Raw genomic sequence first — 25,762 nt, 5'->3', positions numbered from 1 at the left:
CTGACAAAGCAGTGGTGTTTTTAAGTGTAGTCCAGATGCATATAAATCACACAGAATAGAGTTATGCTGGGAAGACTGTGGCTGGCTCGTTAGGGCAGAAATAGACTAAATCTGTTGTCTCCATATTGAGGATTTCATTAACCTCCCTCACCTCTAAATAGGAAACAACTGTGTGTCCCATAGAGTTGCTAAGAGGATTGAAGGAGACAATGCAGCCTAGTGTCAGCACCGCCATGGAGCATGTGTTTAGTAATGGTTACATCATTGTCGACTGGTTCTCGGGCTCAGTACCATTCCTATTCTGCAGGATATAAATGAGATCTCATTAGAGGTGATAGAGACAGAGGTCACATAGGTGCTTCACCGGATGATTTTAACCTCAGTGCTGAGTGCCTGCTCTGCCCCACCTCACAGAGAAGGTTGCACTGACAAGGATGCTTGCTTGCCTGGTCTGCCAAGATTGTGCCTGTTCTACACCATGCCCTAGAGGAAATAGGGGCATGGGGCTCCACCCTCCCCCGAGGTGAGTAATGATTGTTAAAGAGAGACACTTTCTTCAGTGGTAAGATGCCCATGCTTCTGTGAACAGCCTGACTCCCATGCTCCAGGAAGCAACTCTAGTCAAAGTAGGCAACAACAAAAAAATTGACACGTGAGTAGAAGTGGGAAGAAGAAAGAAAGAATGGAGGAAGAGGAGGAAGAAGAGGAGAAAGAAGAAAAAGAGGAAGAGGAGGTAGAGGAAGAGGAGAAAGAGGAAAAGGAGGTGGAGGAAGAGGAAGAAGAGGGGAGGAGGAAGAAGAGGAAGAAGAGGAAAAAGAAGAGGAAGGCATTGGTGATAGAGGACAGCAGAAGAGATAGGGTACTGGGGATGAACATGATTAGAAGAGAGTAAATCCTTTATAGATTTATGAGCTGTCAGGGCAACCTTCTCTGTAGAATGGAGCTGGCACAGAGCATTAAAGTGTATCATTAAAGTTATCCAATAAAACACTAAATAACCACTGTTGTCACTGCCTCTAATAAAGTTCAATGAAACCCACTATTATGTGATTACATCATTAGTAATAATAACAAAAATCTACTTTTTAAACTACCCTGCATGAGTGGTAAAACTAGTCCCACCCAGAAATCACGGGTTTATTCAATGAAAATTCCATAGCCGGGGCAGACTCTCCATAGGAGGTGTTGCTCAGGGAGACACCTGAGACTTCTAAACACAGACTCCTGAAACTGCTGTTCTTTCCCCACCGGAACTACAGGGTAAGACCCAATTACTGAAGATATCACATACCTTGATACACTACATAGAAGAACTAGAATGGAACTTACCTGAAAGCTATCTCCTTGCTTATTAGCCCTCAGTGCCAGCACCAGTAGGTGCTATGCAGGCTGTTGGGGGAGACTTGTTGTCAATAGTCTTACTTAGCTGTTGTCTTAGTTAGGGTTTCTATTGCTGTGAACAGACACCATGACCAAGGCAAGTCTTATAAAGGACAATATTTAATTGAGGATGGCTTACAGGTTCAGAGTTTCAGTCCAATATTAGGTGGGAATATGGCAGCATCCAGGTAGGCATGGTTCAGGAGGAACTTAGAGTTCTACATCTTCATCTGAAGACTGCTAACAAAATACTGGCTTCCAGGCAGCTAGGATGAGGGTCTTAAAACCTACATCCACAGTGACACATCTACTACAAGGTCACACCTACTCCAACAGGGCCACACATTCTAATAGTGCCGTTCCCTGGACCGAGCAGATGCAAACCATCACAGCTGTGGACCCTGTATATAATAATACTGACCAACCAGGGAAGATGTGCTTACTCGTGCTACAGTGGAATGGGAGGGGTAATAGAGGGAGGAGGAAGACAACCAAAATACATTAGTAGATGTATGAAAATGTCATTAAAAACCATTATTCATAATTAATGTGTGTTCATAAAATATTTTTAATCCTTAATACTGATAGAAAAGAAAGGTCTTTAATTTATTAAAAAGTATTTATCAGAAATATTAAACACTACACTTGATGGTAAAAAATATAAGAAGTATTTTCATTAAAGCTTTTCCAGGGCTCAGAATTTGAAGCTCTACCCAGGTTCAACTGCCAGCACCTACCTGGCAGCTCACAGCCATCTGTAACTCCAGTGCAGAGGACATGAAGCCCCCTTCTGACTTCTACAAGCACTAGGCACGCACATGGTACACACATATACATGCAGGCCAAACACTGATACGCACCAAAGAAAGTTTTCTAAAAGCTTTTCCATTAACACCAGGCTAAAGACAAAGCTGTAATCTCCACCATTGTCTACACTGCACTGTACTACTTAAGTCACATTTGCAGAGCAAAAGACACTATAAAGTTCAAGCAGGAGCTGTGCTATGTCAAACTCATGGCTTCCATCAGAAATTACAGATATACAAAAATATACCAATATAGGATGATCTCAAAAGAAATGAAAATTAAGAAAAACAGACCAATGTGTTCATGAACTCACAGCCACTGCAGCTGTCTATGTAAGATCAAGATTCCACCATGGAGGGGAAGTATCATGGTCCCTTATCGCTACCTGAGAAACCGTAGACAGTTATGGCTGCTGGGAGGGAGAGTCAGTCTGTTTTGAGGGTGTGGCCCCTGGTAGGTCAGTCACAGTCCAGGAAATGGATGCACACCCAGGGACACGTAAACACCACAAACCAGTGGGCTATAACAGAGACAGAGAGGAGTAAAGCGACGAGGAGGCTGAGGGTGAACATGGGGGGAGTTGAAAGCAAAGAGTAGGTGACTATCATCATAACATAATGTATACATGTGTGAACTTCTCAAAGGATAAAAATATTTTTAAATACCCATACAAATATTTAAAGAACTGTGTGTTTATTGTAGAATTGTCTATATGATAAAAATATCAGAAATCTAACATTCATACTATAAAATAATTTCAGCAAAATCTTTCTACATGGACTAATAAGGCAGAAGCTTTGAGAAAGATTAGATAAAAAAATGACAGGACAGCAAATATAATTATTTTACATATATAAATTTAGCATTTTGTAATAAAAAGAGGGAGATAACACTGATAGAGGATACATTGATACCATAAGGATTTGAACTAATGCATAACTTTCTGTGAAGGGTCTGGGCTGTGCACTGGTGTTAGAGTAATTGCCTACCCTACTCCAAGGCCTAAAGGTTGATTGAACAAACAGAGAGAAAAATTAAGTTCAGCCAGCCTGGTCTATATAGCAAGTTCCTGGACAGCCAGGACTACACAGAAAGACCCTGTCTTAAAACAAACCAAATATATATATATAGCATTTATTTGAAACATCCAAAATGAACAAATCTGAAAGAAAGAGAGAGAGAAGAAAGAAAGAAAGAAAGAAAGAAAGAAAGAAGAAACAATAGAACAATAGATTAGTAGTTGCTAGAAAATGGAAAGGTAAAGTATAAGGGTAATACGTAATTTTGGGTAAAGAACATCTCAATTTAATTATGGTGATGATTTCACTACTTTGTAAAGTTACTAAAAAACACTTTGTTGCAGACTTTTTAAATTATGTGTGTGAGAGAGACAGCGACAGAGACACATATGTGCAAGGGCACACAAATACCATGGCACATTTGTGAAGGGTCAGAAAACAACTTTCAGGAGTCAGTTCTCTTCTTCCACACTGAATGGGCTCTTGATATTAATCTCAGATGGTCAGGCTTGCATAGAAGCATTCATGAAGTCAGTACATCCATTAAAAATGGATGGATTATATGACATGTGAAATCAAAAAGTTATTACAAGAACTAATAATCTGCTGAAAGTGGTGGTACACATCTTTAATCCCAGGAGGCAGAGGCAGGTGGATCTCTGAGTTAAAGGCCATCATGGTCTACAAAGTGAGTGAGTTCCAGGAGAGCCAAGGCTGCATAGAGAAACTCTGTCAGAGAGAAAGAGAGGTCGAGGGGGAGGGGAGGGACAGGGAGAGGGAGGGGGAAGGGGAGGGGGAGGGGAGGGTGGAGAGGGAGAGGAGGGAGAGGTAGAGGGAGAGGGGTTTCATAGTTTCATGTAGCACAGGCTTTTCTCCCATGCACTAGCCAGAATGTCGCTGAATTTCTGATTCTGCCTCCATTGCCCAAGTGCTGGGATTATAAGAATATTACACCATGAGGGGCTCACACAGTTCTGGGAATCAAACCCAGGGTTTCATGCATGAAGCACTCCGCAGTGGAGCTACCTCCTCAGGTGTTATTTTTGTTTTGAGGAATGTGGTGGTTTGAATGAGAATGGTCCTCATAGGCTCCTGCTTGAATACTTGATCCTGAGTGGGTGGAACTGCTCAGGAGGTGTGGCCTTGTTGAAGTTGTGACACAGGGAGCAGGCTTTGAGGTTTGAAAAGCCCATGCCATTTCCAGTGAGCTCCCTCTGTCCAGTGCTTATGGTGAAGGGCAGGTATGTATAAAAGTAGCTCTCAGCTACTGCTCCAGGGCCATGCTCCCCACCGTGATGACCATGGACTCACCCTCTGAAACTGGAAGCTCCAAAATAAACTTTCTTCAATATGTCATCTGGGCCATGGTGTCTCTTCACAGCAACAGAAGAGTAGCTAAGACAGGACATAGGGTCCATCTGGCTTTCAATGTATGCTACCCTTCTACCTCTCCCTCTAGTTGCTGAAATTACAGGAATACAACATCATGCCTTGCCAGCCAGAAAAGACATATCACTGCAAAGAAAGGTAGAAGTGAAATGAGGTTGCCTAGTGTCTTTTCTTGGAGGATCTGGTTTCCTGTGAAATTAAAGTGGTCTCTTCAACAAAGACCAAGAGTTCCACAAGAATCCAATTTCCCCTTAGGGTAGCAATGAATTGCACCATGTGACCACTTGATAGAGTTGTAGAGTACATCATCTAGATTCAATAGGTCTCACCCTTTCTAAAATAGGATGCTCTAAAATATTTCTGCAAAACATGTGTGAAGCTAATAACTGTACACAAGTACAAACAATAGAGGAGCAGAACTGTGCACTTGAAGTGCAGGCAGGGAGATCAAAGGTTCAGTGCCATCCTTGGATCATCGAGACACACTATCTCAAAACAAATTCCTGACAATAAGTAGGGAAACAAGCAGCAGGAGAGCATAGCTTACATGACCACAATGGCCTTTCCCGGCTCTAACATAGAAGAGGTAGCATTAAATAGTTGTTGTGTGAATAAATCCTGTAACAACCACAAAAGGCATGAAAGAGCACTACAGGAATCAGGCCATCAGAACTCCTCTTTGAGCAATGGAGCTGTAATTACTAGCAACATCCTCCCTTCTGCATAACTACTGAAAGTGATCTTTATGGAAACAAGTCATGTAAAATAGGCTGGGTGTGGTGGCACGCATCTTCAGTCCTCTGCAGAGGCAGGCAAATCTCTCCAAGTTAGAGGTCAGGCTAATACAAGCCAGCCAGAACGACAAAGTAAGACCCTGGCTCAAAAAAAAAAAAAATCATATTTGAAGTTTATTCCTAAACATGTTTTGTACAAGGCTACACTACCAACAAGGTGCAACGGGTGGATTTCTTTTCAGGAGTCATTTGAAGTAAGTAGTCTCTCATTCATTGAATATGTAAAAACAACCACACAGTGCAATGACCACCTCAGAGAATCTTAACACATTCAATGACAGCCGGAAGTAATCCCAACTGTCTCTAGAGTAAGGTGGGTTTTTTTTTTTCCTGGCAACTAATGATACATCGTTTGCTGACTTGCCCAGGAAGGAGTGTTTTTCAAGCCATAGGAAAGTACAGTCTCATCAACCAAAACAGGAGAAACAGGGAAGAGTTACACTCAAAAGTAATCAACCTGAGAAGCCCTCGGGCTAACACAACAAGTGAACTAGGCTTCTGTGAGATTTCAGCTCCAGAAACCAGAACAAAGTATTTCTACAAAGTATCTGTAATTTAAAAAGACCCTCCACTAGACATCAAAAGTGAATTGGTAGTTCTGTACCTAGAAACTGGCAACAAATTAGTTCCTTGATGACAGTTTAGAGGTGCTCGGATTTGTCAAAGATGCAGAGACACAAAAATAACTGGATAGGACGAAACTTGGAAAAGCTCTATCACTTGACAGACAAGATAACGTGCAGCTGAAGGTAGACCTGGGCATTTTTACTGAATTCTTCGCCAAGAAAGAGCAAAGGCCTCCATGTGAAGCAACACACACAAACCCTGGCGCAGTGTCTGAGACCTTGGCGTCTAGAATCCTAAGAGGTCTGTCTGCCTCCAGGGACGGACGGACAGACAGACAGACAGACAGGACAGGACAGGACAGGACAGGACAGAGACAGAGACAGAGACAGAGACAGAGACAGAGACAGAGACAGAGACAGAGACAGAGACAGAGACAGAGACAGAGACAGAGACAGAGACAGAGACAGAGACAGAGACAGAGAGAGAACCACCACCACCACAACTGGTGACTCAGAAGAAGCTGCCTAAAGCGATGAGCGCCCTGCGCACCTCTCCAGCCCCGGGATCCCAGGCCACGCCTCTCTCCCACCTGGGATGTTCTGCCACCTGGACTCGTCGCGTGGCGGGGTCCTCGGCAGCCATATTTTGCTAGATCCCTCTGCAGTTTCCAGTGCGGCACAGCTGAGGATCACGAGATTAAAGTGGCAGGAATGGCTTTCTTCCGGGATCTCAACGGAAATCCTGCAGGTCCGCAGAACTGGCCCCCTTTCAGGTTGTCCCGCCCCCAGCTCCTCCTCTCCCGCTCCAGGCACAGCTGTCAACCGCGGCCACCACCTCTCTCTGGGCAGGCAGCAAGACCAATTGACCAGGTTTTTCTGTGCCCTGATGTGGCTGGGTATAGCCCCAGTTGAAGACCAGCTCACACCTTCCTCTGATCCCTCTTGGGCTTTTGTTTGTTTTTTTTTTTTTTAAACTTGACATTTTTTTCTTCCTTAATGTCCAACAGATCCGTCCCAAAGACCATGAAATGTTCACCTATTGCTTATTCAAATTTATTTCCAAAGCAAACAATATAAAATAAATGTAAATATCTTTGCGCTTCCTTCCAGAATGCAAGCATAGGTAGGCCTTCATAAAACACCACTGTGAGAAGAAACCTTTAGCATCTGTTAGGTCTCAAAGAAACCTGGAACAAGTCCCACCCAGCATCGGTGGTTCCCATCCACCCACCCCCGAGCACTTCTCACCCCTCTCCTTACCCTAAACCCTATGTAATCTAACATTTAGCTATGAGCCCTCTTGGTCTCTTGGTTCCCAGATACTCTCTTTGCTTTTCTCCCTCTCTCCTCTCCATCCCCCTACACACACACACACACACACACAGAGAGAGAGAGAGAGAGAGAGAGAGAGAGAGAGAGAGAGAGAGAGAGAGAGAGATTTAGTCTGAATCCTTCCCCTTCCAGATGTCTCTAGTTGTTTTCTCCGTCACATCTATAATAGCACATCTCAACAATACCTAGAACAGTCACACCCTTATTTTTTCATTCAGTATCCAGTTCACTCCTCATCTTTCTGTTGCCTAAGGAAACCCCAGAGACCCTGTTAAAAGCATACCATCTCAGCATACTTATTTTCTTGTGCATTTACTGTCCGTCTAGTTGCTGCCTCACCGTCACTACCAACTGTCAGCAACGGAAGGGCAGGAGCACTGTCCTCAGCACCTGACACAGTGCCTGGCAGACTGGTTCTCGATACACAGGCACGACTGCGTGAATGACTGAGAGGTGAAGTTCACATGGCTCATGCATTACTTGTCTTTTGCTGTGACAAAATGCCCTGACAGATGCCCTGCCCACCGGGGAGGAAACGTTTATTTGGCTTACAGTTCCACAGGGAAGTCAAGGCTGGACTGGAAGGTATCATGTCTGAAGTCATGTGCAGAGAGAATAAATAGACTGCTGGCTCTCAGCTAGCTTTTCTCTGTGTAAAATTTATGCACACAAAAAAATCTCCCAACTCCTTCTGATGAAGTGACATGAGGTTTAGAACAGTGTACTTCTGTAGAGTCCTCTGCATGTCAGCCCCCGCACCCTTGTTTGGAATGGGAGAAAGAAGATATTTATGTTACCTTCACAAGGGAAATTTATACCTTGTGTTTTTAAATTAAATTTATTTAGTGTGAATGTGCATGGCACAAAGGTCATAGAATAACCTACGGGTGTCAGTTTTTTCCTTCTACCATGTGAGTCCCAGGAATTAAATGCAGGTCATCGAGCTTGATAGCAAGCATCTGTCCTCATAAGATACCTTACCAGCTGTCCCCTATACCCTCCTTTTAACAAATTAGTAATCAGTGTCCTAAAGTGTGGCAAAGCTTTTGTAGCTAACACACACACGCACACGCACACAAGCACACACACACGAATTCTTTACCATGCAAGAGTAATAAAATAAACAACCTTGTGGAAAACAGGGAAAATGAAGAGATTTTTCACCAAAGAAACACACGAAGCCCTTCCAACTTAGGCCCTGAAGAAAAAATGGCTCCTACATAGAAGAATGGTAACAAGAGGGGACATGCTATCAACAAAGTAATGACCTAAAAATACATCAACAAATGCATTCATAGAGTGGGCTTTGAGCACTCAAAGAAATCAGGCACTCAAAGAAATCAGGAATTTGCCACGAAGGAGATGGGTGCTCTAGACATGCACATTAATACCAATCTCAATAAAGCCATCCAGCCAGAGGAATTTTCCAGATCATATCAATATGCATTTCTCTAGAAAACATAATGAAGATAATTCACAAAACAAGCTTCATACTTTGGTAACTTACAACCCTGTTACCATATTCAAAAACCTATAGACAGTCAATGTATGTGAGAACTAACTGCCAAATGTCAAATTCAGTAACAGAACTGAAAAACCACACAGAGAGAAGCACAGCAGCTGCCTTGAGAAAGTGCAAAGCAAAGCCACTGGACTGCTCAGTGTTCCTGATAGAGTAGCTAAAACTGAAAGAGGGTAGCTCATGCTAAACAGTACCAAGATAAAGTGGCAACTAGGACTCTTGCACATTGCAGATAGATAGGCTAAATGGTAAAACAGTTTGAGAGTTTCTTACGAAGTTAAATATATACCTCTGGTATGATCCAACCATCACTGGTAGATTTGTTTGTATTCACTTCTTCATAGCGTCATTATCATAAATAAGTAATATGTAACAATACACACTTATTATCTCACAATTTCTGTCACTTAAAAGTCAGGGTGTGCCTTAGATGGGTTTTCTATTTTGAAGAGGTTCATCTGTGGAAGGACACACTGCAGAGCATACGGTAGCTAATGTAAATAACTACTCACAGGCATGCCCAAATGCTGGCCTTCTAGGTGATTCCAGATTCTGTCCAATTGACAATGAAGCCTAACCATCTGGGCATGCTTTTAATCCCAGCACTCAGGAGGCAGAGGCAGCCTGATCTCCAGAGCTACACAGAGAAACCCTGTCTCGAAAAACAAACAAACAAACAAGAAGCAGCCAATGAGGCATAACATGAACATCAGCACTTTTGCTTCTTGAGGACAGCAAAGGACACAATGTCTGACACTAAGACAGACTTGATCCTGTTTAATAATGTACATGCAACTATGTATATCAACTTTTCTCCATCATTTTGCTTAGGAGCAAGTCATAGCCTACCCACCCTTACAGGATAAAGACTTATCAAATGGCATGGATGACAGGTTATCTTGGAATCAGTCTGTCACATTACTCAAAAATGAAACATGTTAGCTGGGCAGTGGTGGCGCACACCTTTGATCCCAGCACTTGGGAGGCAGAGGCAGGCGGATTTCTGAGTTTGAGGTCAGCCTGGTCTACAGAGTAAGTTCCAGGATGGCCTGGGCTACACAGAGAAACCCTGTCTCAAAAAGAAAAAAAAAAACAAAGCAAAAAAAGAAGAAACATGTTGACACAACTTGTACACAAATGTTCATAGCAGTTTTATTTCTATTAAACATGAGTTGAAACCCCTCATATATCTATTAAGAGAAAGATAATTATGGGATATCAAAAAACAGAACATTCAGCAATAAATTCAAACAACCAACTGATGCAAGGAACAACATGGATAAAGGCCAGATAAGTGAGAATGCATTGTGTTTATTTCGATTTATATATAAAGATGCTTAAATTGTAAACTCATCTACAATGTCAAATAATAACCAGTAAAAACCTGAAAAAACAAAAGAGGAAGAAAATATAGATCATGGAGGGATTTCAGAAAGAATGCTATAAAGAAACATCTTTAGTATAAGCTCGTTACGTTCTTATGATAATCACTTCACAGATATAAATATTAGGCAAAATTTATCAAATGATAAGTTTGTGCAGCCTAGCTTATCATAACACAGCTAAATTATACTTCAGTAAATTCTGTTTTAAAATATTTGGGGCCAGTGAGATGGTCTGTAGAGGAATTTTCATCCAGAACATGAGTGCTCTAGCTGGAATACAGACACACCCTTAGTACACACATTTAATCCCAAACAATTAAGGTAAAGTTAGTTGTTAGAAGGAAGCAGCCATGTTTGGAAGTGACTTCTAATTGAGAGGCAAAGTGAGATAGGATATGCCCAACTCAAAGGAGAAGAGATAGAAAGGAGAGATGACTTAGGAAAGCAAGGCAGAGAGAGAAAGAGGGGGGAGGAAGGGAGGGAGAGAGGGAGGGAAGGAGAGAAAGAGGGAAAAAAGGAGGGAGGGAAGGGAGGAAGTTTTACCAGGAGAGTTTTACAAAGACAGGTTGAAGAGAAAACAAGGTGAATACAATAGGTGAAGACAGAACAAGCTAGAGAATAAGAAGGATCCAGGAGATCAGGACAGATTTGTTAGAGTTACTTTGAGGTCAATTAGAGCAATTCAGTCAGAGTGAATCCAGATTGAATCGGTCAGCTAGGAAAGGAGTTTGATCCAGAACAGTTGAGTTGAACCAGCCAACAAGAGTTCAGAAAGAAAAGGAAAGGGTGACCTTACTCAACAGTAAGTCTCAGAGGCTGAAAACATTCTAGGCCTAGATTAGATTGTACAGAGGTTAGAAGCTTCCAGGCCTAGGCCCAAGTTAGCAGACTGAGGACCTCAGAGATGACAATATTAGGTGAATTAAGAAATATCTTTACAATGGTTAATAGGTAAAGGCTCTTGCCTCAAAAGGCTGACCACCAGAGTTCATTTTCTGAAAACCATGTAAAGGCAGAAGGAGACAAAAGACTGCAAAGTTACCCTCTGACCCCACACAAATGCCCCCCACAAATATATCAAGCACATCCATACACATACAAAACATACACATAATTTTTAAAAATTTAAAAGTGCTACAGAAATGGCTCAGTGTTTAAGAGCACATGCTGCTCTTAAAGAGGACCTAAGTTTGGGTCCCAGTACCCATGACAAGAGATTGACTGCCTGTAACTTCTAACTCTCAGGAGACCCAACACCTCTAACATCTGTAGGCACCTGAGATCGCCTGCCTGTACACATTCACATGCAGCTACATATACATAATTTAAAATAATAAAGAGATTTTAAATCTTCAATAAAATATTTTAAAATATTTTTAAATATGATTACTTTAAACAAGAGCAACCTGTTGAAAACTTTTATCAGTTATTTACTATTGAATAAAATTGATCTCATAAAAATACTCTAATAATTGCTCTTATCAAATTGTCAGACTGGGCTTAATAAATTTGAGTGTCACCAAAGAAATAAAAGGCTCAAATTTCAGTTGCCATTTTCTTTATGTTCCTAGGTACCAGATTACTCATGTCTTTCCCATTGTCTGAGTAAGGCAAATTATGTAAATAATTGCACTGCTAATCAGCATGCTATTTTATATATGTGAACAACTGGCATGGTAAATAATCATAGCCCTGTAATTTTGTATTTAAGAAATTATGCATGAATAAAACTCAACCCCATTATGATTTGCTATGTTCTTTGGAAAAATTATAAACATGGGTAGGGTAACTGTCATTTATTACCTTAAGTTCTAAGAATGGTGAGTACTATTAGTTACTGGCACCAGTACCTTAATCTGATCTGTCCCAAAAAACTGGCATGGTGACAGTCATCAGATTTATTGGAAGGTCTTGCTTTGTTTTAAAATTACATGTACAGATTCATGCAGTATTTTTGGAGTTTTGAGTTCTAAGATGATATCATTAAAGGCCATTCCAAAACTAAACTTTCATATTGAGTACAAGAATTTTTGTACAAGGATTAGAAATTAAATAACTTCAGGGGATTGTCTGTCTAATATGTAATGATTATGCTATGCTTGCACAAGTAAATGTCTTCAATTTTAGGAAATATACATAGCTGCACATATGTTGTTTTATATTGTAAGGCCCCCATGAAGGGAGGACCTCACCCAAGCCTCAGGAATTCTCGGCCACCCAATAACTCACAAGACACCGAACTTGATGCAATCAGCAAGAGGTATATTTCGATCAACATGTTGAAGTCAAGACCCATGACCCACACAGGGGCAGTGGGATTTGACCCTGGGGCTTTGGAGACAGAGAGAATTTAAAGCCAAAAACCACAACTCAGTGGGGAAACCACAACCCAGGGGGAGTCGGGGGGGGGGGGGTTATTGGAGAGTACCTGTGGAAAGTCCCAGCCCATTATTCAGTTTGTGACAGGGTCCAAGGAACAGTCATGGGGAACATTTTGTATAGGCTATTCTCAAAGAGCCTATTGGTAATCAACCATCTATCTTGTGGTCAGCCAAGTTCCTGAAACACAGAGCTCACAACCAAGCTGACCTGCACTCTTGGTTCTGCTCAGCCTGCTAGGAGATTTTGAAAATGTTTAACCCTTCCAATATGTATCTTTCAATTGGCCAAGAAATACCATTAAAGCTGATAGTTAGTATACTTTCGTCCATGGTGCTTTCTTTCATATGTATTTTAGTTTTAAATTTCTCATGATAAAGTGTTGATAGAAAAGGCTATTAGTAAAACTGTGATTATGAGGAAGGTGATATTGTTAGAAAAACTGTGACCAAAATTTGTTTCCTTGAATGGCTACTTCTTTAAGCTATCTCAAATTCCTTCTCGTAATATTTTCCTAAGAAACAATTAGGTGTCAGGCTAGAGGAATAGCCCAGTAATAGAGCATTTACCTAACACACACCGGGCCAAGTTCTTTCTCCAGCTCAAAAGATACAAAAAGGAAAAAAAAAAAAGTTAATGATATTCAATGCAAACTTGTTTGAAGATTTATTTTTCAACATTTTGAATGTATACCTGTAAATTGTGTTCACAGTGTGTTCAATATAAAAATAATACAATCATTGGGCTTAACGTGTCTTCTGACAAGGTTTTTCAGGACCAAGCAATTCCTGGCTTAAAAACAAAAGCAAAATATCCCGTTCCCCAATGGATTCAGAGAAAAGCTGGTAATGACATCAGGCACAACTTCAGAAGTCATTGGAGCACAGCCAAGCTGGGTCTGTAAGGATTCAACACGAAGGTATTAATGCTGAACTGTGCTCAACATCAACTGTACAAGATGAAGATAAAGTTGGGCGTTTTTATTTGTTTTGTTTTGTTTGTTTGTTTTAACCTTTGGTAATTGGGGCATGTTTAATTCATCTGAATAGGTAACAATTCCGCCAAAATTCTAAGATATACCTACTTTATAACTTTTACAGCATTTGTGTATAGAATTTGGAGGGTTTCTCCAAAAAGGAGGGTTGCCTTATTTCCACATTTTTCTTCACTCTGAACTCTAATGATTTTCTGCGACAATGCATATTAAAAAAAAAAAAAAAAAAAAAAAAAAAAAACTGTCATCAACTGTTACTTCCATTTCATCCTAAAAGCAGTCAATGCACGTTGGTGATTCATTAAATAATTGAACAATTGATTAGTGCATACCTAAACCGGGATATCCACAGAACTGTTTTTGCTAATTACAAACATAACTTTACGTGACAACTGTGTTGCTGTAAATATACCCACCACAAGGTGTGGAATGAAAATACACAGATAACAATGGCAGAGGCACGCTACCTGTCATATAGGTCGGGCATGTTTCATTAGAAAAAGATGGTTCCAGAATCCCAGGCAAGGAAGGAGACAGTTCCCTGACCTAGGACGCTAGATACTGCTAGAAGGTTTTCGAAGCCCCTCAGATAGGACCTGCAACGCCCGATTTTCCAGTTGCTACGCTTAGTTGCTAAGACACCAACTGTCGCGCAGGAAAAACCGGCTGTGCGCTCCCTTTGGGCGCCGTAGTAGATCGTCTCAGGGTCCAGCGCATTGGTTCCGGAATGAGCTTTATCTTCTCCAGGAGAGACCGGAAGACGAGGAGTGACGTTTCTGGGCCGCAAAGCACTGTGGGAGGAGGCTGTCTCTAATTTCTCCTCTCCCCCTCCCCCCTCCGGCCAAGATGTCTGACATGGAGGATGATTTCATGTGCGATGATGAGGAGGACTACGACCTGGTGAGGCTGAAGGAACGGGCTGGGGTTGGAAGTGGGATGTGGCGGTGATGCGGAGGCCGAGCGACTGCAGCTCCCCCCCGGGGCGCCTCGGCCCGGTTCCGCCCTGCATGGTGACGGGGTTCCCTCCTCGCCCGGCGTTGCGGGCCTGTGGGGCCCGGGAAAAGAGGGAGAGAGGCGGCGGGTCCGCCCAGGCCTCTGGGCCCAGGGATAGCGCAGGAGGCCGGCCGCGGCCGGTTCTTGGCGCCTCTCTGCTCGCCGCCGAGCCGCTACGGCCGGGTGCTGAGGTCTTGGCCCTAGCGGGCCCATCTCTTCTTAACTCTGGACCTGAACCGGTGCCAGATGCTGGAGAGTAAAAACTGGGAGGGGGTAGGGTCCATCCTGCTCCCAAACCTGACTGTGAAACTCTGGAGTCTCCCCAAAACCAGCTTAAGAATCTCGCCCAGGGTCAGTTTGGGTCCCAGGTTAAGGTTCAGAGCAAGAATAGAAGGTGGGGAAAGTAGTTAAACTGCTCGTCCCGTTCTCTTAAAAAATGACAAGCTGAGAAGAAGGATTTGCTTTTTTGTTTGTTTGGCCTGGGGAGAGGTAGGGGTTAAGAGAATTGGAACCAATGATCTTTTTCCTTGATTTAAGAAATTTCCCAGCATCAGTGTTTGAATCATCAATTGTATAAAAGTAAACAAACGTGCCTAGTTTGATTGGTGATTTCTTTTTAATTTAAGGTTTAATTGTGAATGGATTTACAGATTTTAAACTGAACCCCAGTTTTATGTTGATAGTCAAAAACGCACACCTGTGTAAGAACTAAGAAAAATGATCTTGATCCCCAAATTAGTGTCAGTTTTGTTTCTTAATTGGGAAGCATTTGTTCTGTTCTTAAGAAATTACGGTGATACTGCATTTTGGTGAAGTTGTGGAGTACATGCTTTGAGAAGTCTGTAGTTCATCTTTTAAGTGTCACATTCTCAAAGTATTAATATTTTGATTTTGAGTTACTGCATATCTTCCTTGTATAGGTGAATCTGTAAATCGTTTCCAAATTTTTAAAAAAGGTTTTTGTTTTACAGAAAGGTGTATTTTGCAAAAGGAAAAAAGAAGTGCTATGATTGGAGAGTCAGAGTAGATGCTTGGTCATTTAAATATAGAATTTTGTTATATTTGTTCAAACACAAGATAGTTGTAAGCAGATACTAAACTCTTGTTTTGCTTTTGTTTCATTACAAGTAGTTTTTAAATTTTTCAGATTTTTTAATGTAATTTTAGCTTGTAGTGTTTTTAAAAATCTTTACCTCCTTTCCTAATAGTTTATTAAATACATGAATTTTTTAGATGGATGAATATTAGCACTGGGATTAACTTAAAAGTACAATGGAGGAATGAAGATGAGAATCTTAAGAAATACTCTATTAGACTTTACTAGTTTGTGGATGTTACTGTTTTGTTTTGAGGCAGGGTTTCACTGTGTAGCCATGGCTGCCTTGAAGCTCAGTTTGTTTCCTGGGTGTTAAAAATAAGGCATACATCAGCACACCCTTCTTTGGAAGTTTTTTAATTAGACATACAGTGTTTGAATGTGGCTGTTTCTCCAGCATGTTGATATCAGTACTCCATATATCCTATAATAAAGTTGAATATGCAGTTGTTTCAACTTTAAAAAAAGAACTTAGTTAAGATTTTGCTGTTGCAAAACTGATGAAATTTTTATTTTCTTCTCCGATCATTATGTTAAATTAATTTCTCATACACATACCATTCTAGATTCCCAGTTAATATGTCAAGTAGTGAAAGGTGTTATATCTCTTTTACTAACAGTTAAAATTTTTGGTAGCATGATGTTTTTCGTTTGCTAATCGGTATCCTTTAATCATTATGTGTTTAAAAGGATAAGGGTGATTGTCATTTCATAGCTGCTAGAGATGTTTTTCTTTTATTTGAGTAATTATTTTGCCTAGATCTTTATCTGGGTTTTTTTTTTTTTTTTAAATAAAAAGTCTACAGGGTTGACATCCTGTTTTAAGGAGGTTTCTCTCTCCCTCTTTTTACTTCTTGAAACTATTTATTTATTGCCCAGGCTGGCCCTGAACTTCTCTAGAATAGTGATGATAACAGACCTGGAATACCAGGCCAAGCTAAATTTTTATATATATTTGTTAGACATGTAGTTATCACTTCGTTTAAAATATTACATGAGGGCTGGGGGTCATTTACTTGGTAGAGTGCTCACCTCACATTTCAAAAGCCCTGGGTTTGGTTTTTAGCACCAGATATACTAGATGTGGTAGCATCCTGTATCACTTAGGTGGTAGAGAGAGGCGAAAGGATCAGAAGCTCAAGGCCATTCTTGGCTACATACTGAGTTGGAGGCTAGGCTGGACTTCATGATTCTGTTTCACTTAATTGATTAATTAAAATGTTAATAGCACTGTGGGTATTTCTGATCACAGTAACACTCAGCATATCTTTATCTGTGGCCCACTCATATTTTAATGACTTAAGCCACCTTTTGTATTTGCCCAGCCTAGTGGAAATAAGTGACAGGGGTACGCCCTGAAAATTAAAATTCTGTCTTGAGTATATTTTAATGCCCCCAAATTTTGCTTTTTAGTGTCTATTTGGGTGGGGAATGAGGTTTGGCTTTAGAATGTCCAACAGAATCTCTTGCCACACTAGCACACTAATGCATACACGACTTACACGCACAGACATAAAAGTTTGCACTGTCAGTCCTCTACTTAGTTCTTACTACACTCTCAGAAGCAACCAAGTTAAATATCTGCCTTTCCTTTACTTAATCATGATATAGTTTATGTGTTCTTCTTAGTTTATCTAAAATATTTTATAGATATTTACGTGTGTGCGCACGTGTGCGTACTTTCATGTGGAGGTCATTAGACAACTTGTGGGTTCCTGCTCGCTCCTAACCTGTAGATTTTATAGATAAAATCCCAGTTGTTAGGCTTGTCAGCAAGCACCTTTACCCACTGAGGCCTCTTGCCAGTTCACTGCCCTTTTTACATATCCAAAGATTATGTGTAGGTACTGTATTTTGTTTGACTGGTTTCCTGTTAGTAATAATTTGACCTGTTTTGAATCTACAATATTATAAACAATGTGTGACTTTAAAAAAAAAAAAAAAGTGGGGATAGAGAGATGGCTCAGAGGCTAGGAGCACTGACCACTCTTATACAGGATTCCAGTACAGTTCTCAGCACCCATGTGGTGACTTACAATGGTCTGTTACTCAGCGTTCTAAGGAATCCAACATCTTCTGGCCTCTGTAGCTCCAGGCATACACACGGTGCACATGCATACATCCATGCAAATACTCCTACACATAAAGTAAATCTTTTTAAAACTTTTTTTTAAAACCAAAAATTATATTGATAATTAAGGTAAACTATTAGCCAGGTAATATTGTTTTAGATTAAAAACAGTTTACCAAAGCCATCCAAGGTAGTTTTCTTCAGAACTTTTGCTATAATCCACATCAATATTGCTGGATACTGCCTATTAAAGCTACAGTCAAAAATAATACTGATTCTTTTTTTTGTTTTGTTTTGTTTTGTTTTGTTTTTTTGTTTTTTTGTTTTTTTTGGTTTTTTCGAGACAGGGTTTCTCTGTATAGTCTTGGCTGTCCTGGAACTCACTCTGTAGACCAGGCTGGCCTCGAACTCAGAAATCCGCCTGCCTCTGCCTCCCAAGTGCTAGGATTAAAGGCGTGCGCCACCACCGCCCGGCAATACTGATTCTTAATAACACTTTTGTGAATTTTCCAGAAGGTGTGTTAGTTTATTGGTATACCTTGTGTAAAGAATTTGAGAGTTTTAAACAAGGATAACTAAAATAAGCAATAGACAACTCTTATATAATATAGTAATGATAGAATTAAATCAATAAGTTTGAGTTAAAGCATTACTAATAAACATAAATACATCGAGTACATAACAAAACATTTTCAAAATGTACCATGGTGAGTTATAATTTGTAAACCACAAGCATCCAAAATATATTTGTACTTGTTCATTGTATCCAGTGTGAATGCCTGGGGTTCAGGAAAAATGCAGGCCTCCTAAGAGGAACCCCCAAACTTAGCAGATGAGGAAAGGCATTGAGACAATAATATCTTTAAATCCAGAGAACACATTATAGAATGAGAACTGGATCCTAGGTCACATGGTTTTTATGTCTCTCCTTGGAAACTTTCATCAGAAAATGAAACTTTGGGATCAATAAAAGATGGTTTCTATTTGTACCATACATTACAAATTAGTACACATTAACTTGAGTGAGATTTTTTTTTAGGTTTGAATTGTGGAAACAGAAATGACTATTTAGGATTTGTATTATATCTGGTATTTAAGAATAATGATACATCCCCTCTACCTCTCAGTGTCCTTTGCATTGGGTGCCGATGGCTAGAGGTGGGCAGTAGAAAGTATTCTACTGATGGGTCTGTTTTCCTAATGTATATTTCTAAGGACCTGTATTGATGACTTCATAAAATGGGCCTTGTTCAGAAGGGACTATATTTCATTTTGTAGTCAAAAATTAATCCTGAATGGAGTGTGTCATTAATTTGGATTATTAGCCCAATCTTCAGTTAGACATTTAATGAACACTTTTTGCAAAGTCTCAGGAACATAAAACATGACAAGAAAATTTTTCCTTATTAGGAATCACAGTGGATAGCTGGGCATTGTGGCACACACCTTTTAATCTCAACACTAGGGAAGCAGAAGCAGACAGGTCTTTGTGAATTAGAGGCTAGCCTGGTCTACATAATGAATTCCAGGACAGCTAGGACTTTGTAGAGAGACCCTGTCTCAAGAAAAAGTTGTTCATAGTAGAGGCAAAGGGGGTGAGGGGACAGTATAGACACTAAGCCCTTCATTGGTTGCGTGTCATGTAGAGAGAAGCATGACCATAGGTTTGGTTCTGCTAAAAAGAGCTAGGGAAGCAAGAAGGAAAGCCTTGGTGAATCCATTTACCAAAGTGTGATTCCGGGGAGCTGCAAAGGAGAGAAGGAAGGAGAAGGGATTGTGTAGAATTCCTAACCAGAGTATGAGTTGCTGCTGCTAGCGGCTCAGGCACTAACTACAAGCTAAGACACAGGCAGGATTGCAAGCTCACACCCAACTTAGGCAACTTAATGAGACTTACTTTTTCTCAAAAAATAAAGAGCTGGACAAAAATTACTGGTGTTGAAACATTTGTCTAAAATGCATAAAGCCTGAGTTCAGTCTCCCTCCAATATGGCCAAGATAAAAATATGATTTGTATTAAAGCAACAGTTCAAAATTATAGGCAAATTGGCGGGGTGGGGGGAGAATAGATCCAGACAGTGTAGATATAGGTCATCATAGACTGCTTTGGAGACACTTCATCAGGAAGTTGGAGCTGTCACTGAACCTTAAGATTTGTAAAGCCTTTTTATAATATTCAAGTAACTTTATTTTACATGTTTTTAAAACTTATATTTAGGATATATGCATATATTGATTGAAAATTTGAAACTTTTACAAATTGCTGCTCAGTTGACAGAAACAAGTTCAGTTTAGCATTACCTTAATACATCTAATTCTCTATCCTGATTGTTACTTTGTCTTACTAAGTCATTAGTAATTGTTGTAGTTAACCCTGGTACTCATGACTGGTCTTTTTTATTTACTTCACATCTTCTTCACTTCACATCTTCTGTTTAACCACACTTCTTTCTTTGTTGTTACTCTTTTCTTCCACATTTTACTACTTGAGCTCAAGCCTCTTTGTCTCAGGAGTAGCAGGTGGGTAATTTTGTGACTAAGAGAGCTCATTTGCAGTATGAAAGAAAATATAAAGATCTCGTTTTCAGCCATGTCATAATTGTCTTAGTGGTATAAGTAAGATAACTGATGCTAATCTCTTCAGCCTGTAACACATTTTCCATTCCTTCACTGCTTGAAAGTCCATGATTTAGTTCTGCCATGGGCTGTGCCTCTCAGCCTTTCCCTTCTTGAATCCTAGCCTAGTTTTTGTGTTTTGTTTTTCCATGTGTTGGGCTAAAAAACAAAAATAAACAAACATTGAATGAAAGTCCAACATTTTACACTTTATGATGTGGCAATCAGAGTTCTTTTTCATTCATTTCCAGACTCAGGGCTGCCGTTGGAAGGTTTGGGTTGCCAAAAGGTAATTTTCTGGTACAGCAAGATGAGTTTTGAGGGTTGGATGTAGATTAGAGAATCTTCAGTAGTTTCCACAATTGATTGATAGTTTGATCTCTGACCATCAATGCTGAGATCACTGCTTCTTATGAGTACATACAAAAATGATACAGTATGTTTAGGTCTGTTTTGAAAAATAGTGGGAATTCTGTCCTAATAACCAAGTCAAAACCCATTTAATGAATTTTTTACTACAAGTTAATGACTCAAACAGCAGTTTTTAAAATCAGAAGTCCTAACAATATAATCCAAAGGTATAATAATTTGATACCTTGCACTATAGAATAATTCTAAAGCCTCTCTTCTCCGTAAATAAACCTTTAAGAGCAGAAGACCCTATATATGAAACATACGCTGTAATTCATAACAGTCAAATCTATGACAAGGTGTTTGAGGCATTCATTGTTCATTGACATGCAGTGCAAAGTGCCTGTTTTTATATTCACAACCCAGGTTTGTAGTGATGTTCCACAGTGTAATCTGGCTAGTGCTACCAGAAACATATTTGGTTTCTTATTGATTTTGGTCATTGTGTATTCAGATAATTTTTATTATTGTCTTTTTTTTTTTTTTTTTTTTTTTTTTTTTTGTGGAATCCGCCTTCACATCCGGGTCCCATCCATTCATTCCTGTATTTCGTGCACACATGCCCCCCACCTCCATGGCTACATTGGATCATAACCCACACTTTAAGAAGCCATAGCTTAGATGACCAGATGAGAAACGCAGAGTAGAGTGGATGGTGGGAAGTAGTTTGAGCAAAGGCCAGAGTGGCTGCAAGCATTGTGAATGAGGGAACAGTTTCATAGGAGATGCTGGATGTGGGCAGGAGTCAGATTTTTACTACTTTCAACTTATTTAGTGAGCAATGGGAGGTCATTTTTTATTAAATGTATTAAATAATAGATATTTCGTGCATTTCGACATGAGGTCAGAACTTCAGGGTTAAAAAGAGACCAGGAAACTTATGGGAAGGTAAACTTTTTTAACTTGTTAGAGGAGTATGTGGCTGAGGAGTAAAGAGCTAGGATGGCCCAGCTGCACATGATGCTTGTGTTGTCTTGTGCTGTGTGCTCCTCTTGCCTGCACAGTGCTTCTTACCTCACCAGTTCTAGAAAATGGGCCCACTTATCTTTCGAACCCAGCTTTGTTACTGTTACAACCCAACTCAGTCACTGTGACAGACAGTTGTTTGTTTATTCTCTAGTAGTTTTTTTTTTTACCTTTAGTATTTTTGTTATAAGTGACAAGAGTTAAGAAAATAATTCATTATGAAATGTTTTTTTTACCTAGTCTGATCTTATCCCTAAATGAAGTGTTCATTGCCAGTGGAGTTCAAGTGTTAAGCCTAGTTGAATTTCATGTATTGTTAAGATGTGAGAGCAAGCCATGCGGTGGTGGCGCACGCCTTTAATCCCAGCACTTGGGAGGCAGAGGCAGGTGGATTTCTGAGTTTGAGGCCAGCCTCAAAAAACCCCAAAACACACACACACACACACACACACACACACACACACACACACACAAAGATGTGAGAGCAAGGCCCGTTTGTGTTCTCGCTCTACAAAAGGTTCATTGCACTAAGAAAGCCATCTTGACATAATTCTGAGCTTACTAAATGCTGTGCTCCATGAAACTCTCTTCACTCCTCTGCCTTTACAATATTCCCTGTGTATTTTTTAAAGAAATAAGCTGTATTTGAATTTAAAACACTCTAATCTTCATGTCTTTGTGTTTATTTCCTTTCCTCACCTTTTTTTTTTTTTTTGATAGAAAGGTATCCCTCTGTAATGACTTGTAGGTGAGGAAAAAATTATCTTTATCTTGTGAATCTAAAATATTACTTTTTGAACCAGTGAGATGGCTCAGTGGTTTAGGGCACTTGTCACAGAGCCTGACAACCTGTGTCAGTCCTGGACTCACATATGGAGGAAGGAAAGACTCTGGCAAACTGTGCTCCGACCTGCACACACACCTGCCGGGCCACCTCACCAGTCCAGATGGCTTTGTAACATCCAAATACATAAGCTAAGATGGCACTGTAGAGTTTGAGGAGTTTTCCACCATGTAAATTCAGTTCTTACTGAAAAATGGAATAACAGAAGGAAAAGTTTGGATAAAAAAACAAGTACTCTCAGAAGCAGTATAAGCAAAGATTAAATAGTTTCTAAGATTTCAGTCTATTAATGAGGATTATAACACACATTGATTTCACAGAGTGAAAGTTGTTGGATTATGTTCATTTACTTGCTTAGTGTTTCTGTGTGTAACATATGCATGTGTGTAAGTGGACATGTATAGAAGTGAGATGATGGTGCCTCCTCCCCTCACTGAACCTGGCCTAAGCTGGTCATCACAAACCCAACAGTCCTCTGTCTGCCCACTTCATTCCCCCATGTGATAATAGGGTCACAGGACTTGAACACATTTATGCTGATAGCTTGAACTTAGGTTAGCTCTTCATGCTTGTACAACAGTCTACCCTCACCCCACTTCCCAGCCTCTGGAGTGCTAGGTTTGATATAGAAAAATCATTTTTATCTTACTGGATACTTTATTCCTTCTCTGTTTTAGTTTGTTTATTTTGTTTTCCCCAAGACATGATTTTTCTGTATAATCCTGGCTGTCCTGAAACTTACTTTGTAAGTGTTAGGTTTGATATAGAAAAATCATTTTTATCTTACTGGATACTTTATTCCTTCTCTGTTTTAGTTTGTTTATTTTGTTTTCCCCAAGACATGATTTCTCTGTATAATCCTGGCTGTCCTGAAACTTACTTTGTAGACCAGGCTGGCCTCAAAGTTAATGACCCACCTGCCTCTGCCTCAAGTGCTGGGATTAAAGGTGTGTACTACCACTGCAAGGCTTCTCCAATTTTAAAATATGATCAATGTTGATGGTTGTTTTATTTTATACAAAAATAGAGTAAGTTTTATCCTAACAGCGTTGACTTATTACAGTGCTGTGTGTGAATTTCTTTTTCTCATTTATTTTCTCTCTTCTGATACACAGGAGTACTCTGAAGACAGTAACTCTGAGCCCAATGTGGATTTGGAAAATCAGTACTATAATTCCAAAGCACTGAAAGAAGATGACCCAAAAGCAGCACTAAGCAGCTTCCAAAAGGTGCTTCCAAAATCTATTTCCAACTGATTTTATGTCTTGAAGTTTTGTTTTTTTGCTTTTTAATAATACTGTACACATTACTTTTCTCATTGCTACAACCAAATAATCTGACCAAAAACAAGAGTATAAATATTTTCTTCAGTTCACTGTTGAGGATGCAATAGTCCTTCCCTAGCAGGGAAGCCATACTGACCAGAGCATGGTACTAGGATTCTTCGCATGTCGGTGGACTAGTGTAGTAGTTGAATGAGAGTAGCCTCATGGGCTCATATGTTTGGATGCTTGCTCCCCAGTTGGTGGAACTCTTCAGCAGGATTAAGTGGTGTGGCCTTGATGGAAGAGGTGTGTCACTGGGGTGGACTTTTGAGGTTTCAAAACCTATGCCATGTTATCTGTGCCTCTCTCTGTGTCTCTCTCTTTCTCTTCTCTCTGCCTCTTCTCTCTGCCTCCTGCTAGAGGACCAAATGAGCTTTCAACTGTCCCTGGTCCCATGCCCTGACTATCATGGACCCTAATCTTCTGAAACTGTACGCCTAAATTAAACAGCTTCTTTTATAAGTTACCTTAGTCATGATGTCTTATCACAGCAATAGAAAAAGTTAACTAATATAACCAAGTAGCAGGGAGAGAGACTGGACCCTCAAGTGTGGAACTAGGTTGTAGCTCCCCAGACTTAAACTCCAGTGGTTGACTCCCTGTGGCTAGGCTCTACCCTCAGAGGGCTCCACAACCTCCCAGGACAACACCATCAGTGACGGACCAAATGTCAGACACACGAGGCAGGTATTTTATATCCAAACCATAACAGGTACAGTAAATGCAAAGGGGTTTATTTTAAAAATGTGTGCGTGATATTTATGATAGCTCTGTCAAAGGATTGCATTATGGGTAATAAGCATATATTTCAAAAAGTTTCCTATTGTCTTTTCTAATCAAGTTGTCTGTGAAGTAGGGCCCTTATCCTAAAAACCACACTGGAGAAACATCCTTGTGGTCAGTAGTATGATTGCTATAATCTTGTTGCTTCTGGGAACAGATCAATTGATTTCCTGATTTCTGAACAGTTGGTGGTTCTTACTAAAGATGATTCAGGGGAGTCTTTTCTGGACATGCGTTACCAAGTCAGTCCTCTTATGTGGCAGCTTAAGAGTCAGTATACTTACCCAAGGATCCCAAGAAGTCTCTTTTAAATCCTTTTTAAAATTACACTGACAATTAGTGAAACTTGGGAGAAAATAATTTTCATGAATAGCTGATAAATTTAATTCAAGTCTTAGACATTGGGTGTCATTGAAAAATAGTGAAAAATTGATATCAAGACTAAAAATCTTTTCTGTTTTAGGTCTTGGAGCTCGAAGGTGAGAAGGGAGAATGGGGATTCAAAGCGCTAAAACAGATGATCAAGATTAACTTCAAGTTGGTAAGATTTATTCTGAGACTTACCATGCAAGTCTCCTACTGCAGAGCCCCAAATGTCTTCTTCTCTATAAAGTCACTATACTGACCTCTGTCCACCTGTGACTGCAAAATTATGACTACAGTAATACTGATCTCTTTTTAATTTTTAAAATTCTAATTAAAATAGTTACATCATATCTTCACTCTCCTCCCTCCAACTCCTGTGTCCCTTCTCTCCAATGCTAGTTTTTTAATTTGACATAGAATTTTTTTTTTTTTAAAACAAATGTTTTCTGTATGAAGAACATCCTTAGGGATGTTTCTGTGTTACTGCATACAGTCCAGGTGCCTTATTTGTAGAGTGGCTTTTTGAAAACCTTACTTTGAAAGTTCTATTTTGGAGTTTACAAATTCTATTTATTACCGAGACTGGGGCCAAGTACTTCAGCATTGTACCTGACACCTCTATTGACTCTGTCCCACCAATAATCAATCAATCAAATCAAAAAGGCTTGAGTACCTTCAGAAGATGCCTGGTGGAGAGTTCTCCCTCTGCTCCTCTGTTACTGGT

The 25,762-nt window shown here is 40.1% G+C and overlaps 2 protein-coding genes across 5 annotated transcripts in view; one reads left to right on the top strand and one right to left on the bottom strand.

Annotated features, from left to right (window-relative positions):
* Galk2 (galactokinase 2) overlaps nt 1–14,188 on the bottom strand; it is a 106,015-nt gene extending 91,827 nt beyond the window's left edge. The window contains exon 1 of one of the 3 annotated variants that reach the window (XM_076929681.1): nt 14,035–14,188. In XM_076929681.1, coding sequence (XP_076785796.1) covers nt 14,035–14,054 — 20 coding nt within the window. In that variant the 5' untranslated portion in view covers nt 14,055–14,188. Of the gene's footprint in view, nt 1–6,505; nt 6,702–14,034 lie in introns of those variants that run through there. The other 2 variants (XM_034495025.2, XM_076929682.1) reach the window with 2 other exon arrangements.
* Nucleotides 14,189–14,195: 7 nt separating this feature from the next.
* The window catches only part of Cops2 (COP9 signalosome subunit 2), a 28,646-nt gene continuing 17,079 nt past the window's right edge, over nt 14,196–25,762 (top strand). For both annotated transcript variants that reach the window (XM_034495023.2, XM_034495022.2), the window contains exons 1-3: nt 14,196–14,467; nt 23,680–23,793; nt 25,136–25,213. In XM_034495023.2, the coding sequence (XP_034350914.1) occupies nt 14,414–14,467; nt 23,680–23,793; nt 25,136–25,213 (246 nt within the window). In that variant the 5' untranslated portion in view covers nt 14,196–14,413. The remainder of the gene's footprint in view (nt 14,468–23,679; nt 23,794–25,135; nt 25,214–25,762) is intronic.

The sequence above is a fragment of the Arvicanthis niloticus genome, chromosome 2 (genome assembly GCF_011762505.2).
Source record: "Arvicanthis niloticus isolate mArvNil1 chromosome 2, mArvNil1.pat.X, whole genome shotgun sequence".
NCBI classification, from domain to species: Eukaryota; Metazoa; Chordata; class Mammalia; order Rodentia; family Muridae; genus Arvicanthis; species Arvicanthis niloticus.
The sequence above is the reverse complement of the archived record's forward strand: the minus strand, read 5'-3'. Positions and strand labels throughout refer to the sequence as shown.